Source organism: Gekko japonicus, unplaced genomic scaffold, assembly GCF_001447785.1.
Source record: "Gekko japonicus isolate JY-2015 unplaced genomic scaffold, Gekko_japonicus_V1.1 scaffold3644, whole genome shotgun sequence".
Classification (NCBI taxonomy): Eukaryota; Metazoa; Chordata; class Lepidosauria; order Squamata; family Gekkonidae; genus Gekko; species Gekko japonicus.
Window position 1 is genome coordinate 99,296 of NW_015161519.1, and position 25,582 is coordinate 124,877.

General features: G+C 45.4%; 2 protein-coding genes across 2 annotated transcripts in view; both read right to left on the reverse strand.

Moving 5' to 3' along the window:
• LOC107125793 (oocyte zinc finger protein XlCOF6-like) overlaps nt 1-7,205 on the reverse strand; it is a gene marked incomplete at its 3' end in the record, with an annotated part of 10,211 nt that extends 3,006 nt beyond the window's left edge. Inside the window, exons 1-2 of the mRNA XM_015429255.1 lie at nt 7,143-7,205; nt 1,309-1,381 (exon numbers count right to left, since the gene is read on the reverse strand). Of these exons, the coding sequence (XP_015284741.1) occupies nt 1,309-1,381 (73 nt within the window). The remainder of the gene's footprint in view (nt 1-1,308; nt 1,382-7,142) is intronic.
• Nucleotides 7,206-16,839: 9,634 nt separating this feature from the next.
• Nucleotides 16,840-25,582, reverse strand: part of CABLES2 (Cdk5 and Abl enzyme substrate 2) — a gene marked incomplete at its 5' end in the record, with an annotated part of 17,211 nt that continues 8,468 nt past the window's right edge. Inside the window, 4 exons of the mRNA XM_015429254.1 lie at nt 16,840-17,386; nt 18,339-18,543; nt 22,883-22,989; nt 25,001-25,104. Coding sequence (XP_015284740.1) covers nt 17,246-17,386; nt 18,339-18,543; nt 22,883-22,989; nt 25,001-25,104 — 557 coding nt within the window. The remainder of the gene's footprint in view (nt 17,387-18,338; nt 18,544-22,882; nt 22,990-25,000; nt 25,105-25,582) is intronic.

The window sequence follows — 25,582 nt, forward strand, 5'->3', positions numbered from 1 at the left end:
AGGGGGCATGTGTACATGCCTGCTTTTGCTTTCCCAGCCAACCCGCAGCTGCCTGGGTTCCCTGCTGGATCTTCAGGGGGGGGAAGAGGCATGGGAAAGCACAGGGCAGGCATGGAAGGATGCCTGGGCTCCTTGCCTACCCCTCTCCAGTTGCCCTGCAGCCAAAGGGACCCTGGAGGAGCACAGGAAGGGAACCCAGGCATGTTTAGATGCCTTTCTTTCCCTCCCCAAACTGGGAGAGGGAAAGAAAGGCATTCAAGCATGGCTGGGCTCTCTGCCTATGCTTCTCCAGCAGCCCTGGGGCAGCTACAGGAGGGAAGGTAGAGAGGAAGCTTTCCCTGGTCAGTTTCACTCCCACAGCTGACTGGCGGACTCGGGAGTGAAATTGACTAGGGAAGCGCAGCCTGAGGGAAGCCGGTTTTCGGCAACCCGAAAGCCGAAAAAAGCCGAACAAGTTTGGAAAACTGTATTCGGAAGATAAAGTATTTATTTGGTATTTCTCCAGTTTGGGAAAGCCGAATGCACATCCCTAAGTACTACCAATGTCTTTCCAGAGAGTCTGCTGATGCTCTGACTTCACATCCAGGTATTTATCTGAACAAGACATGAAAATGACACCATGTCCACCCTGTGCTATGTCCTCAGACCTCAGGGGGGTGGCAGGACGTGGCCTGGCTGTGGCCCCCCAGATGCCCAGTCTTTCAGCAGAGTCCCAGAAACCAAATGACTAGCCTCTGGCAACAGGTTTTCTGAGATATGCTGCCCCAGAACATGGTGTGTGTGTGTATAAAGTGCTATCAAGTCACAGCTGACTTATGATGACTCCAGATATTCAAGGCAAGAGACATTCAGAGGTGGTATGCCATTGCCTGCCTCTGCACAGCAACCTGAATTTCTTTGGTGGTCTTCCAGTCCAAAAACTAACCAGGGATGACCATTCTTAGCTTCTGAGATCTGTATACATTGGGCTAGTCTGGCCATCGATGTCAAGAGAACAATTTATTCACAATGGCTAACAGATGCACCCAAATTTGCTTTCCTTTTCTTTTTTGAGCCACCTTGAGTCCTTCTAATGGAAGGAAGGTGAAATATGCATATTTCAGTTAATATAAGGAATGGAATTACTCTCCATGAATCAGTATACTCCTCCTTAAAGTGGAGTGGCCATCATGACATCCTAGGGCACTATTTCCCAGAACCCCATTCTACGTGGTCTGCAGAAGTGCTTCCCTTTTCTCCTGTCCTGAACCTTCTGCCCAACAACTTCACTACGTGTCCCGATCCCATCTGGGCAGGAGGCACCCTTACCACTTGACAGGGCATCTTGGGCTCCTTCTGCCTTAGAGAACTTTGCTTCTGCCATCACGGATCCTCCCCACATCTGCAACAAAAGCAAGGGAGAGGGGTAAGAGAAGGAACGGAATGGGCTGAAGAGATGGATCCTGACCCACTCCCAGACTCCTCATCCCTGACTCCATCACCAGAGCCGCTTTAACCACAGGGGTGAGACCCAGATTTGGGTTTCCTTCCCAGCCTAGTGAATGATCTAGAGGTAGAAATATCGAAGAAAATATGGGAATACACTGAAGAATTAAAAAAAGAGAGAGATGAAAGGAGGAGATTCCTTTCAAGAAGAATCTTTTGCCATTTTAAAAATTTGTTGCGGATGTTATGAAATGGGAACTTAGATGGCTAGAACGAGTTTGGCGACGGAGCTGCGGGATCATCTTTTAGGACATTTATGAAATCTTATGAACTGGTGGTGAAAGCCACAAAGAAGGAATTTTATGCGGTACCCAGTGCTTCTGCTAGCTCTCACCCAGCTCAATCATTTTTTTTTAATTTTTAAAATTTTATTAAACAGTTAAGAATACTATTACAAGGATAACATAAGATAGATTGTATAAAAAAACCCTTAACATAGAAAACATTGCTAAACTAATACTGGAGTCAACAAGTCTACATGTAGCTAATACCTTAAAATGCATGCAATATCGCTAGTCCATAGCTAAGGAGTAAAAGTATTTACAACAGTGGATATAATCTGACAGTAAAAAGCCACATAGAAAGCACAAAAAGCCAGTTTGGTGTAGTGGTTAAGTGCATGGACTGTAATCTGGGAGAACCGGGTTTGATTCCCCACTCCTCCACTTGCACCTGGCTGGATGACCTTGGGCAAGCCGTAGTTCTGGCAGAGCTGTCCTTGGAAAAAGAACAGTTTCTGTCAGAGCTCTCTCAGCCCCACCTACCTCACAGGGTGCCTGTTGTGGGGAAGGAAAGGGAAAGGAGTTTGTAAGCCGCTCTGAGACTCCCTTGGGTAATGAAGGGCGGGGTATAAATCCAATCTTCTTCTAGAAGAACAAACCACATGTATCGAGTCCATCTATAGTAGAGGATCTACTAGAGAAAGAAGATATGAGAAAAGGACGGTATGTGGAAGATAGGTAATTACCGGAAACCAGGTTGAGACAAAAGTGGTGATGTAGGAACCATCATCTGGCTTTGAATAATTCTCAGAAATTTTGTCTAGGATGCAAGACTCTTTGACTTTTTCTAGCCATTCCGGAATAGTTGGTGGTGTTGCATTTTTCCATCTGCAGGCAATTGCAGCTTTCACTGCTGCACAAAGCTTAAGTATCAATAATTTGTGATGACACAGAACTTTACAACCAATCCATGAGCCCAGTAATAGAAAGTCAGCTCTGGAAGGGATGGTTTTCCTTCATTATCTTGCAGATACAGATGCGGATTTGCCACCAAAACCCCCGTAAGAGGGGACAGTCCCACCGACAATGGCTAGCTATAGCCAGCTCGATTATTTAGATCACTAACACCCCTGTCAGAGGGAATAAAAAAAATTCGGAAAGTAGCTGTGAGGCTTTTGTGAACTGTTTCACGGACAAAATCTCGTTGTTTCGCCAGGATCTGCCAGCCAATGTTGATACAGGACGGCAACTGGAGACCCCTTGGTCGCCTTTGGATTTCAAAATGAATCAATTCAGCGGACTCTCTTGGGACAAGGTTGACAGAATCCTGGGTGCTGTTAAGCCCACCGCTTGCCTCCTAGACCCGTGTCCATCATGGATGGCAAAAGGCAAGTGGTGATGAAATATGGGTCTCCCTGGTGAATATTATAAATCTATCCCTGAGTTCAGGAACTTTCCCAGGGGCTTTAAAGGAAGCAGTGGCAAGGCCGCTCTTTAAAAAGCCATTGCTGGATCCTACTGATCCATCCAACTACTGCCCAGTCTCACACCTTCCGTTTCTGGGCAAATTAATCGAGAAAGCAGCAGCTGAACAGCTCCAGACATTCTTGGATGATGCCTCAGTCATTGATCCCTTCCAATCCAGCTTTCGCCCTGGCTATGGGACAGAGACGGCACTGGTCGCCCTCACAGATTGTCAAACTCGGGTCCTCATTTCCCATATATTGCTGTTGTTTTCTCTTCCTTACCTGTAACCATCCTGTATTGGGGCCACTGGGGGGGACAGATGGTGAGTGCATGTGAGTGTGTAACAACTGCTTTGCTTAGCTGCTTTGTAACTACTTTCTCAAGAGGCCTCCCGATGGGAAGAATGCGAATGACCTTGGATGCCTGTCTCTGCTAGCCGGCCTGTCATCGATAATGAAACTGTAGGTTTGTAGGTGGTGGTGGTGGTGGTGGGGGTAAGGAGCGCGCATGCTTGGTTTAGACAGGCTGCATAGATGGCTTGATTGGATGGGTCACTGGGCGAGGGGCTGTCTCAATTAAGTATAATACCAGGACTGGCACCAAACCCATTAGTTCCGACACAGACCAGCTCAGCTTGACACATCTTCATGTCTCAATAAACAAATCACTACAAGAGAGTGTTGTTGAGAGTGAGTTTGTTCAAGAGTCTGACACAGATGACCTCTCTAGACAACTGGATCGAGGCAGGTCAGTGCTGCTGCCTCTCTTTCTATGGAGGCTCAGGTCACAAATGTTGCCAAACTGGCATTTTCCCATCTGTGTCACGTTCGGCAATTGGCTCCCTTCCAGTCGCATCCTGACTTAGCCACAGTGATCCATGCAACGGTCACCTCCAGACTGGACTACTGTAACTCGCTCTATGCAGGGCTACCCTTGAGACTGACCTGGAAGCTCCAACTGGTCCAAAATGCAGCGGCACGTGTGCTCACTAGCACTCCCATCTAGAGACCATATACAACCGGCGCTCCACCAGCTGCACTGGTTCCAAGTTGAATACCAGACCAGATTCAAGGTCTTGGTTCTGCCCTTCAAAGCTGTACACAGTCTGGGACCAACATATCTTTGGGACTGTCCCTCCTGGAACACCCCCCCCCCCCGAGAGCACTGCACTCTATGAATAACAATATTCCGGTGGTCCCCAGCCCCAAAAGTATTCGTCTTGCAACCTATGCCAGAATCTTTTTGGCTGTGGCCCCAGCCTGGTGGAACACTCTTCCAGATGAGATCTGGGCTCTGTGGAATCCGACTCAGTCCTGCAGGACCTGTAAAACAAAAATGTTCCACCACCAGGCATATGGCCGAGGCAGTGACAGTTTCTACATAATTTGGCCTCCCCCAGCCCCTCCGCCCCTCTACCTGTTATATTGTTGTACCAGTGTCCACAAGCACACAGGTGACACACCTCACTCAGAAAAATTTTTTTATTACTGCCTAAGTCACCGTTTGATGTTAATCTTGATTTTGATTGTGATTGTTATTGTATGGACTTGTTCTTAATGGTTATATTATTGTTTTTAAATTGGTAACCCGCCCTGAGCCTTGTTGTACAGGGGAGGGTGGGTTAGAAGTCTAATAAATAAATAGCCTTGATGTTATACTGGACCCAACATTATTGCTGGAGAAGCAAGTTAATGTGGTTGCAAAAAAGTCTTTCTCCCAACTCAGCCTAGCCTGAAAAATAGCCCTTTTCCTTGATACATCTCATCTGGCCCCCAGGAACCATGCCACGCGGTGACAGCGAGAGTAGACTAGTTCAATGCACTGTACGTTGGTCTTCCCACAAAACCGATTCAGAAGCTCCAGCTGGTGCAGAACACCACTGTCTTGGCTCTTACCAGGAGCTAGAGGGAGCAGGCATATTACTGCGGTTCTGCAGTCCCTCCACTGGCTGGCCTGGACATGAGCCCTTTCTGTTATGGTCCCCACAAATGAAGAAAATGAGGGAAGAAGAAGAGATTGGATTTATACCCCGCCCTTCACCACCCAAAGGTGTCTCAGAGTGGCTTACAAACTCCTTTCCCTTTCCCTCCCCACAACAGACACCCTGTGAGGTAGGTGGGGCTGAGAGAGCTTTTGACAGAAACTGCTCTTTTTCAAGAACAGCTGTGCCAGAACTATGGCTTGTCCAAGGTCATCCACCAGGTGCAAGTGGAGGAGTGGGGATTCAAACCCGGTTCTCCCAGATTAGAGTCCGCGCACTTAACCACTACAACAAACTGGCCCTTGTTCTACAGTGGAAATGTCAAGAAGAAGAAGAGTTGGAATTTTATACTTGCTCTCTCACTGCCCAAAGGCATCTCAGAGTGGCTTACAATCACCTTCCCTTCCTCTCCCCGCAACAGACACCCTGTGAAGTGGGTGGGGCTGAGAGAGTTCTGAGAGAACTGTGACTGGCCCAAGGTCACCCAGCAGGCTTTTGTGGAGGAGAAGTGGGGAATCAACAGCAGTTCTCTAGTGGCCACCGCTCCTTAACCACTGTACCAAGCTGGTGTGCCTGAGGAGGTTAGGAAGGCACCCACTCTTTTGGCTTTCCGAAAACTAGGCAAGACTTAATTATTCAAGGCGGCTTTCTCTGTGCATGCAGTAGGGTAGGACTGTACAAAAGGCTTCCCAAAGTTACTTGGATGAATTATTGGGGACTGGAGTTTATATTCCTGTGTATAGTTTATTCTAAGTTATGCTATGTTATTTTGCATCATTTATTGGATCATTTTAACATTTATGCTTTCCTTCAATACTGTCTTTCCGATTTCTGGTTGGTTCTGCAACCCAAAGTTCATTTCATAGTGTATTGACTGGATCATCCTATTGACTACATTGAGTCCCATTAAACGGCAGACTATATTTAATGTAGATTCAGGCAGGTAGCCGTGCTGGTCCGAAGCAGCAGAACCAAGTTTGAGTCCAGTGGCACCATTAAGACTGAAAAAGTTTCATTTACGGTATAAGCTTTCATATGCAAGCTACCCACCGGAATCTAATTTTATGGAAGGCACCACATTAATCCGCATGAAATGGAACTCCATCAGTCTTATGAAGAAGCTTGCACAGGTACAGACTGATATTTCCTTCCTTACAAAATGCAAAACCCTGGACTATTCTGAAGAAGTGTGTTTGCACACAAAAGCTTACGCCTTGGAACAAAACTTTGTCTTAACGGTGCCACTGGACTCAAACTCTGTTCTATAATTAACGTACATGAACGCCCCACTGCTGGACCTCCTGATGGCACTGGTATTTCTGGCCACTGTGGGATACAGTGTTGGACTGGATGGACCTTTGGCTTGATCCAACATTGGCATCTCTTATGTTCTTACCTCCCCCCAACTGCAGATGGGGGGAGCACTGGTCCAAATGTGTATATTTGGGGCAGCCAATCAGCACGAACGATTCCTCCCATGTGATCACCCCTGGGATTTCTTCCTGGGCCGCCCTCCGTGGCTCAGAATTTATTAGCCTGGTGGCTATTTATTTAATCAGATGTATCTCCTGCGCCCTCTCCCCGGAATGGGACTCGAGGTGACTTCCAACATAATCAAATGCACCCGATAAAACAGGACAAAAGATACAATAAAAGAAAGGTTAAAAATAAAAATGATTAACGATCAGCCCCGGATAAAATCTCATATCCACCCGGTCATGCAGGGCAGGATGCAGGGATGCGGCTGGCCGGGGCACCCCCACCATCTCTCTCTACCAGCCGCCTGGCGGATCAGGAGACCCCCGAGGCCGCCCGGGAAAGAGCCGCCTTGCAAGCCCCGCGGACCCGCCAGGCAGCCGCCCCAGGACCGGGGCTAACAAAGGGAAACACCCGCAGAAGGGAACCCCGTTTGGGAAGGATTGAGACGCCTTCCTACCGCAGAACACTCGAGAGCCGAATTTCTGTCTTCCGGGACCGAATGGACTTACTTGAGAGTAAACCTTCCCAGGCTCCGGCTGCAAGGCTTTTTCTGCTTCTGTGTGCCTGAAGCCCTCTCCGCTCCCCCCCCCCCATGCTCGGCCTCTCTAGCGAGCAGCTCGGCTGTTTTAACCCTTTCACGGCTGCAGACCCACGAAGGAGGCGGCCTGCCCGTCCCCTGATAGACCGTGCGGGACGGGGCGCCTCTGAAGCCGCTGACCGGGTCTTTGGTGCTGGGCCTGGGAGGGGGGATTTGCGCGAGGGAGCGGCAGAGCAGGGAAGGGAAGGGTCGCTGCGCTTCAAGGGACGACTCGTGTAGGCTTGCCAACCTCCCTGTGGGGCCTGCAGGTCTCCCAGCATTATTTCCCCCAGGCGACAGAAAAGGGCTACTTGGCAGGGTGGACTCCATTAGATCCCGTGTGTGTGTGTGTGTGTGGGGGGGGTCCCACTCCTTTCCAAACCCCTCCATCCCTACTCTCCACCCTCCCAAATCTTCAGTTGGCATCCTTCATCAGCTGGCCATGGAAGTGCAAGCGGAGGTGGTGGTTAAAGAAAAGGGGGACTAACGCAAGGTCACGGGCAATGCTCCCTCTAAGCTGTGGAGTCTTGGGAGCAGAAATTCTACTTCGTGAGCGACTGGCATTAAAGTTGTGAGTGAGACATTTGGCTGCTGCATAAATTAGTATGCTCTGGAACCCTACTTCCTGAGCTAAGACAAAAATGTGTGAGCCGGAGGCTAAAAAACTGCGAGCTAGCTCACACTAACTCAGCTTAGAGGGAACACTGGTCACAGGACGGAAATCTTATTAGGGTTACCAGATGTCCTCTCTTTGGAGAACATGCCCTCTTTTGTGTGTGTGTGTTTGCCCTCTTTTGGGCTCTAAAAACAAATGAAAATGTCCTCTTTCAAGGGTTACCAGATGTCCTCTCTTTGGAGAACGTGCCCTCTTTTTGTTTGTGTGTGTGTTTGCCCTCTTTTGGACTCTAAAAAACGAATAAAAATGTCCTCTTTCGGGGTGGGAAGGTTATGAATATTTCTGGTTAGTAGTGATGATCAAAGCTTACATAGTCATAGAATCACAGAGTTGGAAGGGGCCATACAGGCCATCTAGTCCATGCCCCCCCTCAATGCAGGATCAGCCTAGAGCATCCCTGACCAGGGTTTGTCCAGCTGCTGCTTAGACTGCCAGTGAGGGGGAGCTCCCCACCTCCCTAGGCAGCTGATTCCACCGTTGCACAACTCTGACTGTAAAAAAGTTTCTCCTAATATCCAGCTGGTACCTGCCCACCCTTAATTTAAACCCATGATTGTGAGTCCTCTCCTCTGCTGCCAACAGAAACAGCTGCCTGCCTTCCTCTCAGTGACAGCCCTTCAGATACTTCAAGAGAGCAATCATGTCCCCCTCAGCCTCCTCTTCTCCAGGCTAAACATTCCCACGTCCCTCAGCTGTTTCTCACAGGGCTTGGTCTCCAGGCCCCCGAGTATACTCGTCACCCTCCTCTGCACCTGCTCCCTTCTGTCCACATCCTTTTTGAAGTGAGGCCTCCAGAACTGCACACAATACTCCAGGTGCGGCCTGACCAATGCATTGTACAGCGGGACTATGACATCTTGTGATTTGGATGTTATGCCTCTGTTGATACACCCCAAGATCGCATTAGCCTTTTTTGTCGCTGCAATCATATTTATCTTATGGTCCCTCTGTATCTCAAGATCTTGTTCATACACAGCGCTGCCCAGAAGTGTACCCCCCCTTCCTGTATTGTGTTCCTCATGTTTTTTACACAGATGTAGAACTCAGCACTTATCCTTGTTAAATTGCATCTTGTTCCCATTTGCGCACTTTTCCAGTGTGTTTGGATCTTGTTGAATTCTCTCTCGTCTGGTGTGTTTGCTGCTCCTCCCAATTTGGTGTCATCTGCAAATTTGATGAGTAGCCCCTCTACACCCTGAACCAGATCATTTATAAAAGTATTGAAAACTATTGGGCCCAGAATCAAGCCCTGTGGCACCCCCCTGGACACCTCCCTCCATTCAGATGAAATGCCAGTGACAACTACTCTTTGAGTGTGGTTCTCCAGCCAGTTCCCTATTCACCTAACTATCCTAGAGTCCAGTCCACAGGCCCCTGGTTTACTCATTAGAACATCATGGGGAACCCTGTCAAAAGCTTTACTGAAATCCAGGTAAACAACCTCTATAGTATTCCCTCAATCCAGTAAGCTTGTGATTCGATCAAAGGAAAAGAGGTTGGTCTCGCAGGACCTGTTGGGGACAAATCTGTGCTGACTTCCCTGGATCACCAAGTTGTCCTTTAGATGTTTGCAGATCAATCCCTTTAAAATCTGCTCCAGTATCTTCCCTGGGACAGAGGTCAGACTGACTGGCCTGTCGTTTCCTGGGTCATCCTTCTTCCCTTTTTTGAAAACTGGGTTAACATCTGCCCTCCTCCATTCTTGTGGCACATCTCCTGTCCTCCAAGATGATGGAGAAAGGCTCTGCAAGCTCTCTAGAAAGTTTTTTGAGCACACTTAGGTGGATACCATCCGGCCTGGGGGATTTGTAATCATTCAATGCAGCCAGGTGCTTCTCAACTACCTCTCTGTCCATGTCAACCAGCAGCCCAGATGCCGTTTCTTGCCTGCTACCATCTCTAGATGTGCCTGTTCTCTTCTTCAGGGGAAAAAAGTCAAGGTATTTGAAATGAGATTTGTCATAGTGATCACTTTTTTTGAAGTAGTCAGTTGGGAAAACGTGTCCTCTTTTTTTTGCTCAAAACATGGTAACCCTAACTTTACTGAATGAGTAATTAAATGGTGGAATTCACTGAAGGTAGTAATGGCCTCCAGTATAGATGACTTACAAAGCGGGCTTAGAGTCATGGAGCCATCAATACCTATTACTTGTGACTGAAGAGAGAGACTATATGCAGAGGCACTCAGAATAACCAGTGCTGGGAGGCAGTAGTGGGAGGGCCTTGGCTTCTGTGCCCTGTTATTTGGGCCTCCAGGGCAGCTGGTTGGCTACTGTGTGCAACAGGATGCTGGACTAGATGGACAGCTGGTCTGATCCAGTAGGGCTCTTCTTAAGTTCTTAGGGTGAGGATTTGGAACTCAGATCTCCAGAACTTAAACCAAAACTTGTTTTTTTTTTAGTTTTGCATCCATTTTATCATACAGTTTTTACTTGCTGTTTCTGTATCATATCGCAATAACATTTTATAGATTTCCCCCCCTAATAGGTGCTTTGAATCACCAGTGATTAATTGTTCAAAAGTAGTTTTCTCTCTTAGCTGGCCGCCTCCTTTGGCTCGTGGTTCTTTAAATTTGAATATCGTTTGATAATAGAACAATGACACAATGTTTTTTTCCTTCATTTTGAATGCCAAGTGTTTTATTTTTCCTTGCCTATCTGTCATATACACTCATAAGTTATATAATCAATTTTCTTTCTTATACTGGTGTTGCAATACACGACAACTGGGTAGGTCAATGGTGAGGTTGACATACTTATTCTATTCTAAAACACTGACCACTGCAGCAAATCGGTATACCTGTCAGGTTAAATTTTTTCACTACCCTTATTTTATTGTAGCTCTTTATTTCAATTAATGTATGGTTTAATAGGATCAATTGGGGTTTTGGTGCCTCCTACTGGTGGCAGGAAAGACCCTGAAAAGATAAGGAGAGAAGAGATTGGATTTACCCCGCCCTTCACTACCCAAAGGTGTCTCAGAGCGGCTTACAAACTCCTTTCCCTCCCCCTCCCCACAACAGACACCCTGTGAGGTAGGTGGGGCTGAGAGTGCTCTTGACAGAAACTGCTCTTTTTCAAGGACAGCTCTTGTCAGAACTACGGCTTGCCCAAGGTCATCCAGCCAGGTGCAAGTGGAGGAGTGGGGAATCAAACCTGGTTCTCCCAGATTAGAGTCCGCGCACTTAACCACCACACCAAACTGGCTCTCCCTAGGAGTTGCAAAAAATGGTAAACATTTTCCTTGTTCGAAAGCCAGTTGAATCCGACTCCAGGGGGCGGTGCTCATCTGTTTCCAAGCCAAAGAGCCAGCACTGTCTGTAGACGTTTCTGTGGTCATGTGGCCAGCGTGACTAAACCCTGAGGTGCATCGAACGCTGTTACCTTCCCACTGAAGCAGCACCTATCTACTTGCAATTTCTTGCGTTTGAACTCCTGGGTTGGCAGGATTTGGCAGAGACGGGAGCTCACGTGATCATGCGGCACTCAGGTCTCAAACTGCCGAGCTACTAACCTTCTGGTCTGCAGCTTAGCATCTTAACCTCTGAGCCACCGTGGTAGAGAAAAGTGGGGTATAAAAACCAACTCGTCTTCACCTTATTTCAGTATTAAACAATACTGCATTGAGTCTCAGTGAGGACTATAAATAATTAAATACTGCCACCACTCTGATATCTAAATATGTCTTTACTCAATAGGTATAAAAAAGCCAGGCACTGGAACGGAACACCTGCTTGTAGTTATAATTGGAACATTCATAAGGGGCTATTTGTGGATTTCCTCCCCGTTTATACGGAGGATGAAAAGGGTCAGCTTGCCAGCAGGTCCGAAGCTGAAGAGAAGGATGACTAAGATAGCTTCCTTTATGAGGAAGATAAACAAGCCATTTGTTTGAAACAAGCTCAGAAGAAGCATAGATTTGATCAACTGGAAGACGCTGCAAAATGCTGTAGCTATATCCCCCAATTAAATGTAAGTCTTTTGCTACTGGGGTTAAACCTTTTTGCAAGTTTAACAATGCAAAACATGCAAGAATATTGTTGCTCCATTCGATGTTTCATTGTTATCAGTAAAACAGTGTCTTGACTGGTACAGCTAAAGCAGCGTTCCCATGTAGTCTGTTACCAGTACAATATCACAAAGCGCACGCCTGGCTGGGCTCAGGTGTTTTAAGACTAGAGTGTTACCTGTAAATATTACTCTAACCACAGTTTGCTAGCGCTGGTAGCATCTAAACTTAAAATGATTATTTTTTACAAGATGATGGAGATAACGCCTTGGCGGGGAGGGCAGGGTATAAATCGAATAAATAAGTATAGCAGCTACGTTAGTCTGTTGCGGGGAATATCAGGGTGGGGCAATTAAACAACTAACAAGTTTTATTTTTAGCATAAACGTGGTCCCTACTGCATGCATCTGACCGAGAGGGCAAGAGACCACATAAGCTTACACTAAGGCAGCCCTGTAGCTAGGGATTTTGGGGTGAGGGGGCCTCGGGGGGTACAGCTAATTAAATCAAAGCTAATAACATGAATTCATTTTGGGGCCAGCCCGGAAAGGAGGGGGCCCGGAAGAAATGCTAGGGGGGCGGGCCTCGTGGGCCCCACATTAGCTATGGGCCTGCACTAAGGTGCTGCGAGACTTTCGTATACGGTTGAGTGTCCATTGAGAAAAATGACTACAAGGTAAATAAAATTCAAAGCTGCTGTTCAAAATTGCTACTCACCGTACACACACATTAAGGTGGGGAGCAATGAATGTAGACCTGATAGTCTCGTAAGCCTCTTGATTGCTTTTTCACTAGCGTGTTTTGAATGGGAAAGTGTTTATCGGGAAAAGTCTATTTGTTACTGGCACTCGCCAAGTGCATCTGTTGTCCTGACCCTGGTACAATTCTGGTCCTCCATTCGCTCTGCCCATGCCAGGCATTTGTTAAAGGGTACCAGAATTCAAAATCCAAGTGCCTATCTGACTGAAAGGGGGGGGGGGAGGAGAAAAAGACAGAAAGACTGAAGTGTTTTTTAAATGAATATTTATGACACATACCTAAAGTACCTTCAGTTGTGTTTGGTTATAAAATACGTATCAAAACACTGAATTACACAGCACCTTATTAACAAGTTCATTCATTTCACTGGAAGAACAGAATAGGACAATTTACAAAGCAGGGACGTAAATTTACGACAACACAGAAATAAAACTATTTACATTAAAAAAAATGTACAGAGTCCTACCTGGAGTGGGTTTTTTTTGGGGGGGGGGCCCAGGGGGCTGAAAGTAAACAAGCACCATTATTTACATAAGATCACATGACTTGGCCACCGCCCAACTCACTGTTAGAGACAGATGTTGGTCTCTAAAGGAAATAATCCGGGAGATTAAAGCAGGTCTAATTTTGGTTGTAATAATAAAGTTTAACCACACAGTGGCAGCTGTTGTACGAACAAGGAACCACAATGAGAGTCGACTGAGAAAAACAAAAGTTAAGGTAAGAGAATATAAACAAACCCCACACCTTTCACATTCACTATGGTATTCAACAGCCGAATCTGTTTCCTGCTCCTTGCAGGAAGATGATATTCAACATAAAGTTAAGTTGCAAAGAAGAAGAAGAGGAGGAGATGGATTTATACCCTGCCCTTCACTTGGAGTCTCAGAGCGGCTTACAAACTCCTTTCCCTTCCCCTCCCCACAACAGGCATCCTGTGAGGTGGGTGGGGCTGAGAGAGCTCTGAGAGAAACGGCTCTTTTTCAAGGACAGCTGTGCCAGAGCTTGTGACTGACCCAAGGTCACGTCAGCAGGTGCAAGTGGAGGAGTGGGGAATCAAACCCGGTTCTCCCACATTAGAGTCCGCACACTTAACCACTACACCAAACTGGCTCTCAAAACTGAAAATGATGTTTTGAGGCTCAATTCTTCTTCAGGACTCCCGAGCCAACATGTCTCTTGGGTTATGTTACGCAGGATCTCTCTGGAGGGCTAAAATTTTAATACAAGGAGCCCATTTTTCATACCGTAACACAGTAAGGAAATCTTGTAGATAGTATTATGTCCAGAGGCAGACATATTTAGAAATACACAGAAATGAAGGAAAAGATTTCTAATTCTGACTCGGGGGCTTCAGCCTAAATTTCTTCCCCCCGCCTCAGAAGAATAATAAACTAATTTCATTCATTAGAAAAGATGCAGTCAATACAATTTCCCTTATAAATTTCGAAACAACGATGAGAATGCTGCAATGGAAAAAAAAACAAGCTTTAAAAGTATTCCAATTTTTTCCCAATTTGCCCCCTACTGTGGATCTTTTAATCTGGTGGTGGAAAGTAAAGTCAGCCGATTTATGGGGACCCCATAGGGTTTTCGAGGCAAGAGACGAACCAGAGGTGGTCTGATTTGCCACTGCCTGTCTTTGCATAGCAACCTTGGAGTTCTTTGGTGGCCTCCCACCCAAGTACTAGCCCGGGCTGACCCTACTTAAACTTTCAAGATCTGACGAGATCAGGCTAGCCTGGGCCAATTTTAATCTGATCCCAGCACCCAAATCCTAGAAACTTTATGTCCTTGGAAAATGGTAGAGTCCCATATATGTTCTTATGTTGTTGTTGTTGTTGTTCAGTCACACAGTCGAGTCCGACTCTTCGCGACCCCATGGACCAGATCACGCTAGGCCTTCCTGTCTTCCGCCGTCCTCTGAAGTTTGCTCAATGAAGTTTGCTCAATGTTCTTATAGCATCCATCAGCTCAAACAAACCTTAAACACAAGAAAAAAAAATCCCACTCATTTTAAACAACTTAGATAAGGTGATAATTAACCAGAAGAGATTAAGTTGGCAACTGTGTTGTAATACAACCATCAGGGCAGACAGATGACAAAAATCATACTTTCTGTAAATTTTATAAATCCATAGGGGGAATGAAGCATTTCAATCACCATGAAATAATGTCTAGACTTGCCTTAGGTAGAAAACAGATCATCATTCCGCATTGCACAAAATCTGCTCAGAAACACACCGTTTCCCAAGTAAGGAATAGCAATAGCAGTTGATGCATATATACCTGTATTAAAATGGCCTAGAAGGTGTTATAATTATTATTTGTCTGCTGCTACTTTAATGACATGTATTAATATTCAAGCCATGGTCAGAGAGCCATTTTAACAATATTTTTCGTCATTCCAGTGAAATCAACCTGGCCTTATTTCAAAAAGATAATCCGGATAGTTCTATATTTGTGTCTAGGTGGCCAGAGACATGGAAATCAAAAAGCCCATCCATTTCTACTGTTGAGATTCTCATCTGGGATAACGCAGGAGTAAGTTTGTTTGCATGTTCCCTTCTTCCTTTCAAAATCTTCTAGCAACCCCCTTTCCCAGATCCAGGCGGGAATACATGGCATTCTAGAAGACAGGATCCACATCTGCCTAAGAAGCCTGTTTGCTCTTCTGATTATCATTTAATGACTGTTAGCAGACTTGGATTTTTAATACAACATTAGATGTGTGCAATTATATAGCTGCTGCAATTAAATGTTGTTTGTTTTTAATGAATATTGGACAGCAATCATTTTTTTGTTATACTGCTGTCTTTTTCTGGTCAAACAGCCTATTGGCTTTAAGGCCTAGATGGGAAATTCTAACAAGAGGTTAGGTTTCTAGGCGCCGACCTACACATTACTTAGGATAAGGTGCCAGAATTCTGAACAGACTGCAGGAGCTGGGTCATCTTTTTGGGTGTCCCCCCTATGCGAAGAACTCCCTGAATGTTCTAGAATTAGCAGAAGAGTATTTATGTAATTTCTGTTTACTACACCTGGGGTGAAGCATTCAAAAATACGACACCCGTTCTTACAAAGTCACACTCCAGATTTCCACTTCCTCATTTTATATGATACACAGAATTGGCCAAAGTCACAGTAAAAAAAAAAAAAGTGTTTGAAGTTCTCAATCATAACACCCAAGTAGTAATTTTGTTCCCTGGCAAACGATATATACGTACACACACACACACAAACACATTGACTTGTATCACAATATTGCTTAGAAACGAAATCCAACACCCTAGCCCACTCCTCTGCTACAGATTCAGGAAAAGAAAGTTCATCTCTTAACTTGCAGATGCTTAAAGCCAAAATACCTGGCTCAAGGTGACAGAAGCTATATCGTCTGTATACATGTCACTGTGCTAGATATTAACCTCTTAGAATAAGGTGATTTGGAAGTACAATGACAGTCAGGTTCATGAGTATCATCACAGTGGCAAAAAAGCTTGGAAGTCCAAGTATTTCTTTTTTTAAAAGAGCATTTTTTTTTTAAGTCAGACATGCTCAGTTTCATTGGCTTAATTTAGATAACGACAGCTGTACTGGCGGCAACACTTGTGTCAAGCACACTCAGGAAAGACAATACGTGAAATCACATTGTTATAAATAAATCAGTTCTTCATTTCAGGCGACAGGAATCAGCAACAAGAGATGTCTGCTACAAAATAAGATTTGCCCCTTTAAATCAGGCCCGTTCAGCTCCTCACCCAAAGACAAGTTTAATACGCGGATTGCTTTGTTGTAGCTGCCTTGTTCAACAAGTGCCACATTTGAGAGAGACGTTTCAATCAACGACAAAACAAAAACAACCCCACCCCACCCTTTTATTCATGATCTTAGCAGAACAGACATCATTCTAGAACACACATCCCGTCTGGAAGTGATCATGTGGACACACTGGAATCGGTTTCCCCCTTATCGGGTGTGTTAAAACAAGGCAAACAAGGATAAATCTCTATTTCAGAATTCTCAACTAAGCAATGTAATGTTTGTTTTTAAAAAACCACACACACACACACAAAAGACTGGTACCGGCCCAGTCCTAGGCACGTCTTTCCCCCACCCCCCCAAAGCAGTATCATTTAAAATGTACGAGAGTTCTCAGTAATACTATTTTGAAAGATTCGACGTTTTGGAATGGAAGTGATCGTTGTCCTTTAGGTCTGACGATGAAACGAATGACGAAGTTTTTCAAGGGGCGAGGGAGCCACACAGCAATCAATGCTCGGAGGGAAGGAAGAACTAAGTAAAAACCTGAAAACGTCTATGTGGTATGACCAGCTGCTCCGGCAGCAACCGGATGAGAACTCTTTATGCTTTAAATGTTCAAAGCCCAAAGGCTCTTTTTTGGCCACTTTCCCCACACAGAAGAAGCCGTATGGTCCACCTGATTCCTGGTAGCTCCATCGAAGTCCTGCTGCAGTCTTCACACTAGTTATATTCACAACTTAGTTTGATATTGTGGTGCCGAAAAGACCAGTGGTCAATACCCAGAAGTCAGCACAGCGAAGCGGCAGTCACTTGGCTGGATGTAGCGGCCGCTAGGATTGCTGCGCGAGACGCCTGAAGTGAGGTAACATTTGGTTTTCGGGAAGATAGAGGGCTAGTTCCAAAGCAACGAGCACTGTGAACTCAAATGCAATGAGATCTCGTCTGTTGAATCTAAACCTCTCTTCTAACTTCTGTAAGAGATTTTTAAAAGAGAGAAGAAATAATAATAATAAAAAGATTAACACTGGGCTGCCAGAAGCCATGCCAACGTTTAGAGTTGTAGGCAAATTTATGAGTTAATTCGTTAAACTTTAATTAATTCATTAAACACAGATCCCAGGACAGCATGCATGGGATTTCTGAAAAGTCTGCCTTCAAGGGACTGACCAGTCTCAAATCTGCTTAGCTTCAGCGGGGGGGGGGGGGGGGGGGGGAGAGGAGGAGATTGGACTGGATGGGCCACTGGCCTGATCCAGCATGGCTTCTCTTATGTTTTTATTTTTAACAGGGTCCCTCTGTCAAAATGGTACCTTTCAATTCACAATCAGAAATATTAGATTGTGTATCACTCTGGGGTTTTTTTGGTCATTTTTATGGTGACAACTGAAAGAAGACCACTTCTGTCGAAACATCCTAGGGCTGCCAAATCCCCCCGGGGGGCGGATTTCCCCCCGCTTTGGAGGCCTGATTTCCGCCCCCGCGGAATCGGGCCCCGGGGGAAACCCTATCCCCACGTGCACGTCACAGGGAAGTGACGTCATGATGCCGGGCACGCTGGGAGCGGGGCCACAGCCATTTGAGGGGGAAACTCTATGTTTTCCCCTCAAATGGCTGTGCCCTGCCCCCAGCGTGCCCGGCGTCATGACGTCACTTCCCTGTGACGTGCATGCAGCGCGCTTTGTGTGCCGGGAGCAAAGCCAAAGTCCCCCGCCGGCAGGTAAGTCCGGACGTGGCAACCCTAAAACATCCCCAAACTTGGATCTGGTATGTACTCTCAATGTGGAAATGCATTAGATGTTTTCAAGCAAATAACACACGAGCAAGCGGAACTAGTATGCAAATCTTACACAGAGATTTAGGGAAAAGGTCTGTAGGGTCTTCAGAGTTCTGGATAGATCGGGAAGTTACTCTGGCTATACTTACATCAATAAGGTGTTTGACTTCATGTTTCCTGAGATCGCTGCTAATCTTGGCTGCAAGGAGCACGCAAGCACCGGCGCACAGTTTTCGGTTCTGTTTATTGAGCTTGCCTTGGAGAACAAGCTTCTCAAAGTAAACGTAAGCCATGGAGACAGTTACCGGCTCCAGGTTGCATTCCATACTCAGGTTCCGCATCTCTCGCTTCAAACTGCCCGTGGGAAGGAGGAGAGAAAAGACATCGATTTCAAACCCAGCTTCCGTGGTTTAGGAAGCATGCACTTAAACTTAGGATTCTCATTTCTCCTCTGTCGGGCAGCCTCAGTGTTACCCAAAAGCCTTTCACAGCTAGCAGTTCATCAGAATGCTTGCAAACAGATTATATATCCTCCTTGTGAGGAGGAAGAGGATTTTTTCTTTTAAAAAGGGTACCTCCACAGCTTTCCTGTATGATAGGGATTTTGCTGATTGTTATACAAATAGATTCCCAATCAAAAAAACAATTGAAGTCAAAATGAGGAGGAAAGTCTAGGGGTGCGTTCAGACGGGGGCTTTACACCGGTTAGGGTGCCGGTTCCAATCGATGTACTTACCGGCGTTCAGATGGGGCACATCTGCCTCCTCTCCCTAACAGCCCTTTACACCGTTGCACTCTGCTACCAGGTCCCAAGTGGTGGTATACAGAGTGTAACGGTGGTAAACGATGCACCCCGGCGTCTGATCGCTGTCCACCGGTGCCTAGGCATTTCCGTCGGAAGCCTGAGGCTTCCGGCTTTCCCCCGCCATTTTATTTTAACCCTAAGCGATATGCGCTCGGGCGAAGCTTCGCCCTGAGCGTCTGTTTAAATTTTTTTTAAAAAAACTCACTTTCCCGGAGGAGTTCGGGACTTAAGGGAGGCCAGGTTGGGATTTAAACTTTAAAGGTAAGTCCTTACCTTTAAAGTTTAAATGTAATGGGGGGGGAGTTTGAGCATGCGCAAAAATCGCCATTCTCTGAATGGCTGCCTGTGCGCATGCTCAAACTGCTTAAAAAAAACAAAAACGCCGACGCCCGCAGCGTGTGAGCGGGCGTCCAACGGAGGCATCCGGAAGAAGGAGGGTGAGTCTGATCGCGTTTCTGCCGGCATAAACTGCACCGGTTCCAACCGGTGCAGTTTATGCCGGCAGAAAGGCTGCGTCTGAACACACCCTTAGTGTTTTAATTGCAATCAAGACACCTGAAAACAGGCCAAACCAGCCTATCAAAAATTGACTGCTTGCTGAACACAATCAGGAAGCATAATTGGTTACAAAGAGCAATGCATCGTTTGAGTAATAGTCCACTTATTGGTCAAATGTAAAGAAAGCTGTGCCTAAATAATATCTTAAAATGTTTACTTAACCTAACCTGAATAAGTATTGGCCAAGGAAAAACAAAGGTGTCTTTTTCTGATACGAAGCTAAAATCCCTTTTGACCCAGACACTGCAAAGTTTTACCCTAAACAACTAAAAACCATGAACTCTATGCCTGTCTTCTATACCAAAAGAATGTTGTTTTCTTATCTGCTAGCATCAGCTAGAAAATCGATCTAACCTACAAGAGGAAGGCCTACTATTTAACAGGCCTTTCATTACATCCTAATAAAATCTTACTTAGGAGAAAAATCTATAAAACCAGAAAAATATGAATAATCAGAAGAACAAAAAATCTTTAAATTCCCATTCATACTACATGATCAAGGTCACAATATAATGAGGATGGACATGCTACTGGTTGTCAGAACAAAGTTTGAGTCCAGTGGCACCTTTAAGACCAACAAAGTTTTATTTGGGTTTTTTTAATTATTTATCTTATTATTTTATGTATCTGAAGAAGTGTGCTTTGCACACGGAATTTTATGCCTTGAATAAAACTTTGTTGGGGGGCTACTTTGGACCCCAACTTCGTTCTGCCACTTCAGACCAACACGGCTACCCACCTGAATCTATACTACTGGTATGTAGGACACGAACCATTTCTTTCCCTGGCCTAGGAATACTGGCGTTTAGGAAGTATTCAGGGTCAGGTTGGACAACACACAGATTTCCATGGCAACCAGAAGATGCTCAGAGCTCACAACAGCTCAACAGGGATGGTCTCTGTCTTTTGCAAAAACAACTGATCTTATGGGTCCCAGGGAGGAGGAACATGCAGTCAGATTAATGGTGACCAAGGAGGATTCCACAGGGAAGTTCGGACGGGTTTTGTATACCCATCCAAGAAGATGAAAAGAGGTCAGTTCTGTAGCCACTTTCCCCTCCAGTTGTGGAGTAAAGTTCTGATCCCATTGGACATCCATGTCCCAGACAATCTGAGAATTTACTGCTGAAGGCCCAAGTTGAAAAAGCCAACAGACCAGATCAACATGTACATTTATGGATGGCTTTGTACATCCGAATGCAACAAATATGACCAATACCAAGGCCTACTTCTTAGCAAGGTAAGCCCGTATACAGATGGTACTATTTCAGACTGCAAGCACATGTGTGTGGGTCCACATAAATTAGGGCCAAATTAGATGTTACAATGTGGCTGTCATTTCTCCCCCTCCACATCTAAATTGCTTTGTGTTATGGTGTCACAAATATCTGTGTGTGTTTTTTTTCTGTGGACAATGACAGCCAACAATGCCAGGTGGGGAAATACAGACTGCGACGTTGTGACCTAAACCATATTCTGTTGACCTTTGGGAGGCGTAATTAGATATTTTGCAGCTATTAGCCTTTCATGCTCCAAATAGTGTCTAGAGTACAAGTGGTACTATAAAGAAATAATGATGTCATCTTGGGAATATTTATGGAAAAATGCACTGAAGATATCAACATGTAATAATTTAAAAGAAAAATTGTTATAAAATGATGTATAGATGGTATATGACACCAAAAAAGATTGCCAATATGAATAGTAATATGTCAAACAAATGTTGGAAGTGCAAAAAGGTAGAAGGCTCGTTTTATCATATGTGGTGGACATGTGAAAAAGCTAAAAAGTTTTGGGCTGAGATCCATGAAGAAATGGAAAAAATAGTGAAATGTAAATTTAAGAAAGAACCGGAAATATTATTTTTGGGACTAAAAATGGAAGAGGTCAATGTGGCAAAAAGAACATTGATGTGGTATATGATTACAATTGCCAGAATGACCAATGCTCAATGCTGGAAGCAAGATATAGTTCCGGGAAAGGAAACTTAATAATATGGAAGCAGAAGACTTTTTTGCGGACTGGAAAGATTTAAAGGACTATTTGGAAAAATACTGGGATGTAAGGGACAATTTATTTTGCTTTAACAATTATTGATGGATAAAGGTATAACAATGTAGAGATTAGTTACCTATTGAACATGTTATGAGAAAATGGATGGAAGACAGGAATTTAAGAATTGAGCAGGAGGTTGGAGCACTGTGGGAAGCCATGTGGGGGGGGGAAAGGGAGGAGGGTAGGATGTAAAAGTGTATACATTTATAACAAATGTTTGACTTGGTTGATTATATCCTAAATAAAATGTTTTTTTAAAAAAAAATAGAGTACAAGTGGTACTAAATAAGGGGTAAACCAGGGTTTGTTTACATACCCGTATCCAACACTTGGTAAAACTGCCATACCATCACAAATTGTTTCTAGTAGAGTAAGGTAAAGGTAAAGGTTCCCTTGCTCGAAAGCCAGTCGAATCCGACTATAGGGTTGCGGTGCTCATCTCCGTTTCAAAGCCGAAGAGCCAGCGCTGTCCGAAGACATTTCCGTGGTCATGTGGCCGGCATGACTAAACACCAAGGCGCACGGAACGCTGTTACCTTCCCACCGAAGTGGTACCTATTTATCTACTTGCAATTTCTTGCTTTCGTCTAGTAGAGTAGTTCAACACATTTCAGCATTTTCCGCTGAAAGTTATCACCTGTTCAATACTCATGTGTGGGATGCTGCCCAGTTCATAATAGGCTATGGGCTGCAATCCTACACATACAAAGTTAGGATAACTGGGACTGGGTAACCAATGGTTACTAACCATGCACAAAGCTGTGTGTATTTAATCACAGAATGACTATTTAGGACAACTCAGGAGGGGAAACTGAATTGTCCCAAAGGGGCTTACAATCATTCATTCATTCATTCATTTTATACCCCGCCCTCCCTGCTGAGGCAGACGCAGGGCGGCTTACATAAAATTCCACATCTAAATACAGTTAAAACCAAACATAAAACAATCCTACCTACACAATTCATTTATCAGTTCTCATAAAGTGCTGGAACAGTGATCTAATAAAGTGATCAATGCTCCCTCTAAAGCTGTGGAGTCTTGTGAGCAAAAACTCTACTTTGTGAGCTACTGGCATTAAAAAGCTGTGAGCAAGCAGTTTGGCTGCTGCATCAATTAGTTTGCCCTGGAGCCAGCCTTCCCGAGCTAAGACAGAAATCTGTCAGCTAGAGGCTAAAAAAAGTGTGAGCTAGCTCACACTAACTCAGCTTCCAGGGAACACTCTAATGCTTCCCCTGCACACTTCTTTCTCCCCGCCACCCTCAGTCTTTCCTTACCTTCTGATTTTGCTCAGTGTCAGCCTGATGTGAGGAAACTTCTCTTTAAAAGTTTCATTCATGTCCTTTTTAAGGTCTGAGGGTTTCACGTATTCTATGACTGTGGTCTGAAAGGAAAAGTTTAATTTTAAAGAAGGCTTTAAAAACGCTAGCTTTAACAGAAAAAAAGGACCAAAAGCCTCTGAAATGCATGAGATGCCAATCCATCGCAAGGGGCAAAATAGATGTGTGCACCCTCGTGTCCCCTCCAGGACTCCAATCTAGTCCCAAACAAAGCCACCCATTACAGTCGGCCTCCAAGTGTTCCAGTCCACACATACAGCTAGTTGGTCACGGGGCCTGCCTCTGAGCCAGGATCTGTGTATCACTGTTTTGGTGATTATAACCATGGTGCGAGCGTAGGTTTATATGCACACTAAGGGGGCCCAAAAAACCGTGGAGGTCAGTTCTCTCATCAGCGTTCCAAAATGTGGCCTTGGCTGTCAGAAAGGGCAACTTCAGAGCAAGATGACATTACTGGGCTGGTGTCATGTTAGGCTAAGTGTGTCACTCAACACCGACTCTCTTTGTACAGACTCACAGTCTGAGGAATCCCAGATGAGAAAAGTCTTAAATCTCTTTTGAGGACAGAAGGTTTTCAGAGCTCTCTGGTAATCTCTTAATCCTGTGATCCTTGGCACCCCGAGTGAAGCGCGGCACCGAGAGAGTTTGTACGGCTTCTCTTTTTGGCAATGCACGCAAAGAAAATGCCATCAGGTTCCCAAGGGTATTTTGTGACTGCCAGGTGTCGCGTCGGAGGGAGGTTAACAACCTCAACCCTGCGATAAGGTGAAGTAACAGCTGTTTGCTTGGAACCAGCATTGTACAGGGGCTATAGCACAGGACTTGACCCTGGGAAAGAAACCTGAGTCTGTGACAACTTCCTTGCTATGTCCGAACAAAGAGCTGTCCAGCCAACCACCTTGGAGAACACAGAAGCCAGACACGGCAGTGGTAGCCAGTTACGTGGCTGCCATTCTCCTGCCTACCTTGCTTATTTCTTCAGTTATTTCCGGGCAGCTATAAATGCTACAGGGCAGTTAATGTACCACTTCAGAGCATTCAAAGCAACACACACACGGCAATTGTCAGTACAACTGCCTTGCAAGGGAGGGCAATTTTAATATTCCTCTATTTCAGATGTGGGGTTGGGGCAGGGCTGAGACAAGGCGGTTCACCCAAGGGAATTTATGTCCTACGGGGGAGTTAAAACAGAGACTTCCTGGTTCACATCTAATTCCTGGTCCTATCTGAGGAGGAGGAGGAGGAGGAGAGATTGGATTTATACCTCACCCTTCACTCGGCTTACAAACTCCTTTCCCTTCCCCTCCCAACAGACACCCTGTGAGGTAGGTGGGGCTCATAGAGCTCTTTCAAGAACTGCCCTTTCAAGAACAGCTCTTGTCAGAACTATGGCTTGCCCAAGGTCATCCAGCAGCTGCAAGTGGAGGAGTGGGGAATCAAACCCGGTTCTCCCAGATTAGAGTCCGCACACTTAACCACTACATCAAAAAATTACGAAGCCAGCACTCACAGAACTACTGATTTAAAAGAGAAGAAGGGATTTGATTTATACCCCATTCTTCACTCAGTGCGGCTTACAATCTCCTTCCCTTCTCCTCCCCAGAACAGACACCTTGTGAGGTAGGTGGGGCTGAGAGAGCTCTTTCAAGGACTGCACTTGAGAGAACAGCTCTGAGAGAACTTGTGACTGACCCAAGGTCACCCAGCTGGCTCCATATGGAGGCATGGGAAATCAAACACAGTTCTCCCAGATCAGAGTCCGTGCTCCTAACCACTACACCAAACTGCTTCTCATCTATGCTGTCGTGCACTGCTCTGACCTGGAAGTCACAGGCTAGCCTGATCTCGTCAGATCTTGGAAGCTAAGCAGGGTCGATCCTGGTTAGTACTGTGATGGGAGACCACCGACGAAACCCAGAGTCACTACACAGAGGCAGGCAACGACAGATCACCTCTGAACGTCTTTTGCCTTGAAAACCCAATGGGGTCGCCATAGTTGGTTGCAACTTGATGGCAAAAGAAACCAATGAACCCCAAGTACTCTCAGCATCTTACCATGTACGAGGCAAAGATGAGGACCCGTTTGTGCTTCCCACACGGCCACTGGGGGTCATCAAGGAGATTGGGATTGTACTCTGCTAGCTCACCAACTTCATTTCCTGCGAGGAAAAACAAAAGAGAGATACATGAAGCGCTCAGCAGGCTTGATGACGTTCGAGAAGAAGCAGCATATCAAAGAAACCCCTTCAGGATTCTAGAAATCATTTGCAAACAGGAGGAGGACAAAGACAATGAAAGCGGCCTTCTGGAACTGTTGAGCTGTTTCTTTACGAAGCAAGAAAAGAAAGCTTATCAATGTTCCCTTCTAAGCTGAGTTAGTGTGAGCCCCATAGTGAGTAACATTTTGTTAGCCTCTGGCTCATGCATTTTTGTCTCAGCTCAGGAAGAAGGGCTCCAGAGCAAACTAATTAATGCAGCAGCCAAATCACTCACTCACAACTTTAATAACAGTAGCTCACAAAGTAGAATTTTTGCTCACAAGACTCCACACTTTAGAGGGAGCATTGGTTGGAACACACCAGCCAGGACTAGAGGGTATGAAAGAACTATATACTCGCTTATCTTTCCTCACAGGTC